At 53.9% G+C, this 10,294-nt stretch overlaps 1 protein-coding gene across 3 annotated transcripts in view; it reads left to right on the plus strand.

Moving 5' to 3' along the window:
* Positions 1 to 10,294, plus strand: part of FAM193A (family with sequence similarity 193 member A) — a 98,886-nt gene that overhangs the window by 64,954 nt on the left and 23,638 nt on the right. For all 3 annotated transcript variants that reach the window (XM_007471621.1, XM_007471619.1, XM_007471620.1), the window contains exons 13-17: positions 4,954 to 5,152; positions 6,120 to 6,392; positions 7,894 to 8,167; positions 8,799 to 8,982; positions 10,027 to 10,257. In XM_007471621.1, coding sequence (XP_007471683.1) covers positions 4,954 to 5,152; positions 6,120 to 6,392; positions 7,894 to 8,167; positions 8,799 to 8,982; positions 10,027 to 10,257 — 1,161 coding nt within the window. The remainder of the gene's footprint in view (positions 1 to 4,953; positions 5,153 to 6,119; positions 6,393 to 7,893; positions 8,168 to 8,798; positions 8,983 to 10,026; positions 10,258 to 10,294) is intronic.

Genomic DNA, 10,294 nt, shown 5'->3' on the forward strand with positions numbered 1-10,294 from the left:
CAGGTGCTGAATGGGGGACGCTTCCTCAAGAGAGGGTTCGCATTTGCTGGTGCAAAGGTGCCAGCAGGGAGCTGACCCCCTGGGACCCTCCAGCTCCCCTTGTCACCAGCTCTCCTTCCTCCCGTGGGACCACAGACCCATCCCCCCCTCACGGTGCCGATGGCGCACACGTTCCCAGGGCAGCCATCCCTTCCCGCACCTCCACTGGGTTCTGTTTCTCTTGCCATGTTCTTGTCGGTTCTTTGTGGACCGTTTCCCCTGCTTTCTCCGTAGCTCAGCCCTTTGTTACAAAAGTGCTCGGTGCCGGTTATCTGGGTCGTCGAGCGAAGTGTCCCCCGTCACTGGACCACGCCCGCCCGGGGAGGGAGAACTTGTGGCCTTGGAGATGAACGCATGGGCCACACCTCCTGCTCCCCAGCAGAGCAGGCTCCCCTGCTGCGCGTGGCCCGGGAGCGGTGCTCGAGGCTTCCAGCTTTAAGTCCTGTGTCTTTTCCATCTGGAGAATGTGTTGTGAAGCAATTGCCCCATTAGGGAGGGCCTGGAGCTGAAGGGGGACACATGTCTTGAAGTCTCCACGGGAGCATAAGGGTTATTTGGAAACGGTCAGTGAGTTCAGTGCATTGAGCGGAGCCTGGTGACGTGGCTCCCACGTGGCTGTGGGCCTGGGACCTGTCACCCCCCTCACCGGGTTACTTGTGTACAGCCACTGCAGAAGTGTCTCGTAAAGTTAAACGTGGTACAAGTGTAAGTTCATTTGGAATTCGAGGGAGAAAAATGCTGTGTGGAAAATGGGGACATAAATAGATTGCCACCTGGGGGTCATGTTGTGACCTGTGATCTGCGTTTTATTTCAGAGGCAGAGTTCAGTTCTTCTGACACTAAGAAACAGCGAAACAGAGGTGGGGCTCTTGCCTCCTCTCCTCTGGCAGGAGTACTGAAGAGCCTCTGAGAAGACGTGCAGAGTAGAGGGGTCGTCACTCTCCTGTTCGCTGGGATATGAGTGGACCCTTTTGTTTGCATGCTGGGCGCCAGCGGCCTCTCCCGCCCGTGCTCAGTGGCTCAGCCTTGGGCTCTCTCGGCTCCGTGCTCATGGCGTCTGGGATGACATCTGGGTGTGAGGCGGGCTGGGTCTTAGGTTCCTGCATAAACGCAGAGGCGTGCGTGGTGAGGGCGTCAGTTAGTGTGTGTGTCAAAGCTTCCACTGAAAGCAAAATTTTGCTTTCCCGTGAGTCAGTTTTGTCTCAAAGAGGAGAACAATTGAGAACTTCTGTTAACTGAAGCCATGTGGATTTGTATAAAGATTGAAAGCAGTGTTCCAATTTAATAGCGTTATCCACATGTTGAGAGGCTTATCTTGTGCTTAAATCATTAGTGTTTTTATGGGGGCATGGCTCCAGAATGGTCTGGGTGACAGGTGCCTATTTTTTCCCTGAAGGAAACCCGTAGCTGTGGAAGTTAGTAGGCGTCTTGTGCAGAAGCATTCGTACAAATACAGCTTGCTTGTTACGGACCCCTGCTCCCTTTGTTCTCTACAGCTGGGCCTCCGGTTTTGGGTAGACGGGCTTCTGAAGAGGTGTGTGAATCAGATGTGTAGAATCGCTGGCTTATGTCTCCAATATAACAGTTCCATGGCTACATCCCCTTGTTCCGCCAAGTTAAATTCTGCCCATTTATTGAACATCCGGTATGTGCCAGGCCCTGTGCTACACGCTAGAAAAATAAAACCGGTTAGTCCTTGTGCTTGTTTCCAGAGACCTCGCGGTCTAAAGAGAAGACAAAAACACAGTCAAATTTGAAAACTCAAAATGCTATGACGTGCCTCAATAGGAATTGTAGATGCGGAGTAGGAAAGGAACGCTGAAGGAGAACTCCCCGAGCCCGTGGGGTGGGTTTGCAGAGGGCTGATGCTCGGGTATCCAGAGTCCTGAAGGGCGAGCAAAAGCTCTCTGGAAAGACGCAGGCGGTGGCTCCCAGCGGTCAGCCAGGCTTTCTCCAGGAGGAAGGAGCCAGCAACGCTTGGCCCTGCCCAGAGGGTCTCCGAAGTTCTTGAGTAGCTTCCGAGCCCTCAACGTGCTTCTGCTGTTCCGGGCTGCTTCTCAGAGCTGGCGTGGTGAGCAAGCGGCTGCTTCCCACCTGTCAGGTATGTCTGCCCTTAGCAGAAGGTCTTCAAGACTAAGAAACCTCCTTCCATTTGATCGTTAGTTTTCATCCGTCCCTTCTCAGCAAAGCAGCTCTTAGTGTGTCACTTCTTTGTGGAAACTGACATCTGTTGAAATACAGGGTTCTTGTCCTCGCCCTTTGCCCCTGGGGCTACTCTGCCAGAACAGCCGGTCCAGGCTTCTGCTTTGGTCCTGGGTGTCCAGTCTAGCCCTGTTTCTTCCCACTTTCAAATCCTGAATCCGCTCCAGCCTCACCCTCCACCTTCGTCTCTCTGAGCCCGTTCAGGGTCAGCGGGTGCGCTAAGCTGCTCAGCGGGCCCGAGCTGAGGGAGGGAAGCGGGGGCGGGGCTGGGGTGGGGGCCTGGCTCGTGTCTAGGGAGACCCACCTTAGCGCTCGGGAAATGCCTCCTTTGGGCCCGGCCATACGCTAAACCCTTGACATGCACTGTCTGGTTTAATTCTTACCGCATCCCCTGGAGGTAGGTATTTCCAAATTACAGATGAGAAAACTAAAGCACAAAAAGATTGAGCAATTTGCCTGAGGTCACACAGCTAGTAAAGGGCGAGCTGGCCCTGAACCCCTCAGACTGGGCAGCCCGGACTTCCAGCTCCGTCACTGGCCACGCCTCCCAGGGGTGGAGCCAGAGGCAGCAGCTCTGACCTGAGCGCAGTCTCAGCTCAGACGTGGCCGGCCTGGAGCTCCCGAACCCTCCTCTTCCTCCCCACCTGCCCCGCCAGCGCTCCAGCCCTCCCCGGCCCCTTACTAACTGCTCTCCGCGTCATCCTTGCCCCTCTGGCTCCTTCACCAGGTTGCCACAGATCCATGTTTCTAATCAGCTGACCAGACCGTCTCACCCTGCTGCGTAGACACCTCTGTGGCTCCCCAGCCCCTTCAGGACGGAAATCACACGGGGTTGTCTCTGCTGTGGCCCCTGCAGCCCGTCAGGTTGTGGCACACTTGTCCCTGGACATTGGCCATCCCCGTGCTCTGACCCTTCCCTTCGACCCTCTGCCCAGCCAGGCCCTCAGGGTTCTGCCAGACCATCACCACCCCCGGGAATCATCCCCAAACCCTCCCACTTGAGCTCACAGCACTCACTGCTCATTTCTGTGTCCTCAGGGACGTTCCCAGCACAGACCTGTAGCTCCTCTGGGTGGGCCTGGGCACACACCTGCAGAGGGAAGGCCATGTGCTGCATCAGCGAGATGCTGGGGGCGGCAGGGCCTGGATCCAGGCGGCCCCATCCCCTTGCAGCTTATGGAATTTGAGGCAAGGCAGACATTAAACCAGTAGGTTAAAGATAAGTCTTGAATTATGACTGTGGTAAGTGCTGAGAGGGAAAACTAATGGACTTTAGTGTGTCTGATGGGAAGGCCCCTCGTGGTCTGGGTGCTGGGTGGTGAGAGCAAAGGCAGTGACGGCTTCTCCGAGGACATGACATCTAGGCTGTGGCCAGTAGGATAAGTGTAAGTCAGCAAGGTCTGAGCTGAGATTAGGACCTCCTAGAAAGTGGACACAGTGTGAGCCAAGTTGTGGGTCAAGAGGTAGCTTGGAGTTTGAGGACCAAGGAAAGACCCGTGTGTCCAGGGGCTTCGTGAGCAGGAAGGGCGGGGCTGGCCGGCCACGTTCAGGACTTCGAGTTTTACGTCAGAGCGGTGGGAGACCAGTGGCACAGCCGGAGTGCGGGAGTGACGCCCTCCTACTCACATTCCATGAGCCCACTCTGGCTGCGGTGGGGAAGACTGTTGGGGGCATGGGGGGGTGGGGGCAGGGGGCTGTGAGACGGGGACCAAGGGGAGGGAGGGCCCAGGACATGTGCAGGGAGCAGCTGACGGCCAGTCACCCCATAAATGTGTGGACCCAGCGCCCTCCCTTGGCACCTTAAGACAGGGGTCTTCCCCTCCCCGCCCCGGGGAGGGTGGGTTTAGAGCTCAATGTAGAATCCATCTTTTCTTCACACCGACACTGCCCTTTGTCCAAGTGTGAGGGAACAGTGGAAGGGCTGACCATTTTTATGAGCGATTCCAAAGTTGGCTCTGCGGCCAGCAGGGGCCACTCTTCCTTGCGGCGCGCGGTGATTTGTAAAATGTCAGATGAAGAATAAGCCACAGGAACAGATCTCGTGCAAATGGGCCTCATTTAACATGAGACTGGGGGCTCCCCTGGTGGCGCAGTGGTTAAGAATCCGCCTGCCGATGCAGGGGACACGGGTTCCATCCCTGGCCCGGGAAGATCCCACATGCTGCGGAGCAACTAAGCCCGGGTGCCACAACTACTGAGCCCGCTCTAGAGCCCGCGAGCCACAACTACTGAAACCCACATGCCTAGAGCCCGTGCTCTGCAACAAGAGAAGCCACCGCAATGAGAAGCCCGCGCACCGCAACGAAGAGTAGCCCCCGCTCGCCACAACTAGAGAAAGCCCCGCGCGCAGCAAGGAAGACCCAAGACAGCCAAAAATAAAAACAAATAAATAAATAAATAAGTTTATTTTTAAAAATAAAATAAAATACGACTAGGGAGGAATGTTAGAAGTCACTGAGTTGTCTAAAGTTTGTCTGATGTATTCCTTGAGCATCAGTTGCTTTTAAAATCTACATCTGGTTCAAATTTGCCCCGTCACGTACAGCCTCATAACTAATCAAGTAAGCCTCTGCGAGATGTGCTCCCCGGGACACCTGTTCACGGCAGGCGTATCCCACAAGGTTTCAGTAATGACTTGTCTGTTTGTAGTTTAACTACTTAGGTAAACAGAATATTAATTTTGATATATGATTAGAACATTTTTTTTTGTAGGCTTTACCGCCAGCACCTGTTCAGAATCACACAAATAAACATCAGGTATTCAATGCATCTCTTCAAGACCATATTTATCCGAGCTGTTTTGGGAATACTCCAGAGTGGAATAGTTCTAAATTTATAAGTCTTTGGGGATCAGAAGTGATGAATGATAAGAACTGGAATCCTGGCACTTTCTTGCCAGATACAATTTCTGGTAAGGAACTCATTAAAACTTTCTTAAAGTTTAAAATGATCTGTGCTGAGTGGATTGCCCTCTCTGTTGCTGCAGTTCCCCAGTAGGGGCCCGGCCTGCTGCTTCCCCTCACCTCCACCTCTGGCAGGAGGCCCCTTGGCCCCTTCAGGCTGCTCCAGCCACCCATGCCTGCCGCCAGGGGCGGAGCAAGGCTCTGGGCTTGGCGGCCCGTTGCCGGCACAGGAGCTGGACGGGCCTCGGACACTGGGTCTTTCCCGCCCCAGGGCTGCTGAGCGTCTTGGCTCCAGGGTGCAGTGTTGGGCCTTTGGTTCTCGAGCATTGGTGACCAGCAGACCTCGACCCGGTGCAGCAGGGTGGTGTGGCTTGAATGCTATGACTTAACGTTCCTTTTCTCTCTTTCCGCACTGACCCTACATGGGACCTGTCCCCTCTAACAAGCACCTTCCTCCTTGCGGCCTCCAGTGCTGAGGTGCAGCTGTGTCTTCAGTGGCAGGGCAGGGCATGCCTGAAGAGGGTTTGGTACCTCTGCCTCATCTCTGTCTTCACGTGGTCAGAGCCCCTGGTGGTCCCACACCCCGGCCCCTGCATGTGCTCAGAACAGCAAGCTAGACTTGACATCTGGTCTGTGCTTAGAAAGGGTTTCTAACTGTGTGACCTTGGGCAAGTTGCTTAGCCTCTCTGAGCCTCAGTTTCTTCATCTTCAGGATAGGAATGATAGTACTAAGCTCAGAAAGTATTTTACGACATGAAATAACCTTTGGAAAGCACCTAGCACAGGAATTGGCACATAGTAGGTGCTCAATAAATTTTTCTTCTGAGATGAAAACTAGTTGACTAGTGTCATCCCATTGGAATCCTAACTTCAGTAGCAGCCCCAGTGTTAATAGTTTATTCAGCAGATGTCCTTTAGGTTTTAGCTAAATGCTCTTTCTTTTAGAAGCCTAAATTTTCCCATTCTTCTCTGAAGGGAATGACATATTAGGGCCAACACTCTCAGAAACAAGACCTGAAGCTCTTCCACCTCCATCTAGCAATGAAACGCCTGCAGTTCCGGATAGTAAAGAGAAAAAAAACGCTGCGAAAAAGAAATGTTTGTACAATTTCCAAGATGCTTTTATGGAAGCAAACAAAGTTGTGATGGCCACGTCGTCAGCCACCTCCTCCGTGTCCTGCACGGCCACCACGGTGCAGTCAAGCAACAGCCAGTTCAGAGTGTCGTCCAAGAGACCGCCCTCCCTCGGTAAGGCCCACCAGCTCCCAGGAACCCTCGGGGCTGGCGCTGCGTACTCCCTCCTCCTTCCTCAGCATCTCTGTAATTCCCTTTCACTCGGCCTGGCCGGAGGTGTCAGTGTAATTAACACCTAAGAGCGCTCATGCACAAAGAGCACGGCCTCTAGGGCTCTGATGAGAATTTTACTGTTACACTGACACCCTCCAGGGCTTTGCCACACTGTGTCCTGCCTTTCCTCTCTGCGCTTCTTGTTCTGTGGTAGGAAGAGGTCGTTGCTTCCTGAACACGTGGAGGAATTTTTAGGCATCTGAAAGTAGGAGCCTCGTGGAGAGTCAGCTGATGGGGCTGCTGACCAGCCCGAGATGCAGCCCCTGCCGCCGTGCAGATCACTGGTGCGGAGGTGGTGTCGCTGTCACACTCTGACCTGAGCACGGCGAAGAGGGGGCTTGAAAGCAAGGGGGGGCAGTCAGAGACCAGTGGCAAACGTCAGAGGGACACGGGAGCCGGATCAGAGAGGCCTCACTAGCCAAAGTTAGGACTGTCTGAGCATCAGAAAGAATAAAGGAACGGATTGTAGCACGCAACTAAAGTCGAGAATCCTTCGGGATGCTCAAAAGAGGGAGTCGGGTGGGAAGCTCTCTGGGTGGAAGCTCGCTGCCGACTACGTGCGCAAGACGGGTACAGACAGAAGGCCACTCTGCAGCCAGCCGGTGACAGGGGGCCCGGTCAGCGTCCTCATGGGCGTCAGGACGTTGGGTCTCAGTTTGGGGGATGCAGTAGTGCCAGTGTCTGAGAGCAGCACCCACAGGTGACTGGCAGATCGCAAAGGGAAGATAAGGTGCCGACTGCCCCCCTGCACGCCTGATCAGATGTAGCCTCACCGACAGGAGCAGACACGTTAGGTGCTTCCTGTGCAATCGGATGGGAAGATCCAACATAACCTTTGCAGGATCCGTGCGTAGAATATTTTCAGCTAAATCGGACATGAGACTGTAAATCCAGAATTGTGGACAGCTGACCTCAACTCAAAAAATGTCAGTATTGTGGAAGGAGAAAAAGTTTAAAAGATACTGGGTTGGGGGAAAAGCCGCAAAGGACTGTGGGAGAGGCCGGCAGTCTGGATGGGGTTGTACGTGAGATGAGAATGTCACCTCGAGGTTGTGTGTCTGTAGTTGGCGCTGGTGTCGAGGTTTTACGGCAAAGCGTGCATGTTCTCAGGAGTCCAGGCTGGAATGTTTAGCAGTGAGTGCAGCTTGCTTCCACATGTTAAGCCACCAATAAAGTGTGTGTGTGTGTCAGACAGAAAGTAAATATAACAAAATAGTAAATAATCTTGAATCTAGGTGAAGGGTGTATGGGTATTCTTCGTACTATTCCTTCAGGTTTTCTGTAGATTTGAACATTTTCAGACCAAAAGTTGGTTTAAAAAAAAAAAAGTTTTAACTTAGAGAAGCCTGAACGTCTGCCTGACCTTGGCCACTGGCAGTGACTCCGGCATCTCTGAACGCAGGTGACGTCTTTCACGGCATCAACAAGGAGGATCACAGGCACGGGGTGCCGGCGGCCCCGAGGAACAGCCCCACAGGTCTGGTGCCGCTTCCCGCCCTCCCTCCCGCTGCCCTCTCTCCAGCCTCTGCGCCTCACCTGGCCAGTCTCGCAGCCCCGTCCTTCCCCAAAACGGCCACCACTTCTCCCGGGTTTGCGGATTCACGCAAGAGCTTCTGTCCTGCTCCCGTGGCCCCCACCACAGACGGCTCCGTCAGCGCACCTCCCAGTGTTTGCAGGTGAGCCCGGGCCGGCGGGGGAGGCCGGCGCGCTTCAGAATGGGTGCCCTGCGACCTAACCCTGCAGGACCGCCTGAGACACTCCGGCGGCGCCCGGGGCCTCGCAGCTCACCAGCCGGGGACGGCAGCGGGGAGGGGCGGGCTCCGGTCTCGGCTGGTTCATCAGAGCACAGGGCCACCGTGGGTCTGTGCGCAGACCGCCCGCAGCGGCAGGGGGCCCGTGGGTGTTTTGAAGCCGTGTTTGTTACACACTGAGCAAAGAACAATGCAACGGACGCTCGACAGCTTTCTTTAAAAAGTCAGTGTTCGTTACCTTTGAGCTTGCCGCCACTCCCCCGCCCTGACATCCCCCAGGATGAAATGGTGGTGGGAGGGACAGTGGAGAGGCCGTGTGTGTGTGTGTGTGTTTGTGTGTGTGTGTGTGTGTGCGCGCGCGCGCACCCGAGAAGCCCCTCTGGGTGTGCCCGCCGGCCTGCGCCTGTCCTGCCTGCGCGGCTCCTGGGTCGTGCAGGCCCCGCGCCTCGTTGGCGAGGGCAGGCTGGTCAGAAAGAACCGTCTCGGCCACCGCTCGCCATGCTCACACCCCGTGAGGGGCAGGCTGCTTGCTGACGGGCCCTGCGCGGTTTTGCAGCGACCCCGACTGTGAAGGGCATCGCTGCGAGAACGGCGTCTATGACCCGCAGCAGGACGACGGGGACGAGACTGCGGACGAGGACAGCTGCTCCGAGCACAGCTCCAGCACCTCCACCTCCACCAACCAGAAGGAGGGCAAGTACTGTGACTGCTGCTACTGTGAGTTCTTCGGGCACGGCGGGGTAAGTGCCTTGGCCTCTCCTCTGCTGAGGGCCTCCTTGGGGGAGGGGCAGGTGCCCGAGAGCGCACTTAAGTGCGTAGAATTAGTGTTTCGCCCTGGGTGTTTGTAAACTGCGTGTTTAAATTAGAATTGTAAAATGTGCAAACTCCTTTGCAAGAATAATGTACCAGGTTGAATTCAGGGTATGGTTACACTGTGTGTAAAGCGTTATTTGCGAGCATAATTAAAATCAAGGTACGGTCTAAAACAGTGGTTCAAGTTCTTGGTTGTAGTTGTCGTAAAGAAATAATGACACGTATTTGCCCAAAGTTAGGTTCGAGTGTTTCATCCCTGCATTTTTGCATTTGATTAGATAGGACCCACTAACTACCCAGGCATGGGAATTGTTGAGTCCACACAGTGGACAGCCTGTACAGGCGGATTCCTCTTGCTCGACTGCACAGTACATTGAGACACATCCACACTGTGTGGTGTCCCAGGACAGTCATTTCATCTGTCCAAGCAGGGGTCAGCCATGGTGTCTGGGGGTGGGTGGCGGGCAGAGCAGGGCCGGGAGCTGCTCTTTTTCTGCTTTAGCCTCTCCGCGTTTCCTCAACTCACGCAGGTGTTTTTAGTAGTCATTGAGAAGTCTTTTCGGCTCTGGAAAGGAAACCTGTGAGGGGATGGAAAAATAACTATAAACACGTCTATTGATGTGAGAAGATAGTCACACCTCATTACACAAAAAGTAGATCAGTTACAGCATGTATAATAGTTTCTTTTTTAGTTTAAAAATAACCATTTGTGTACATAGTTGTACACCCTCTGCCAGATTTTTTTGTGAATATGTAAAGCTTGACAGGTCAATGCCAAAATACTACCTTTGGGTAATTGGTGATGCAAGGTTTTTCTTTTTCTCGCCATTTGTTTCTTTTATTTAGTTGCTTTTCCTGATGAACATGTGTTACTTGAGCAATAAAAATTTCACTTTTAATGCTATGGTCTGAAATTTGGTATATTCAAAATCATTAAAACTTGCATTTCGTCATGTTTCCGTTTGTCTTAGCCTCCCGCTGCACCAACAAGTAGAAATTACGCAGAAATGAGGGAAAAGCTTCGTTTACGGCTGACCAAGAGGAAGGAAGAGCAGCCTAAGAAAACGGATCAGCTCTCAGAAAGGGAGAGTGTGGTTGACCACCGAAGGGTGGAAGACTTGCTCCAGTTCATAAACAGCTCGGAGACCAAACCTGTGAGCAGCACCCGGGCCGCCAAGCGTGCACGGCATAAGCAGAGAAAGGTAAACAGAGGGTCTGCGCCAGGCGGCCTCCCGGTGG

Source organism: Lipotes vexillifer, unplaced genomic scaffold, assembly GCF_000442215.2.
Source record: "Lipotes vexillifer unplaced genomic scaffold, Lipotes_vexillifer_v1.1 scaffold328, whole genome shotgun sequence".
Taxonomy (NCBI): Eukaryota; Metazoa; Chordata; class Mammalia; order Artiodactyla; family Lipotidae; genus Lipotes; species Lipotes vexillifer.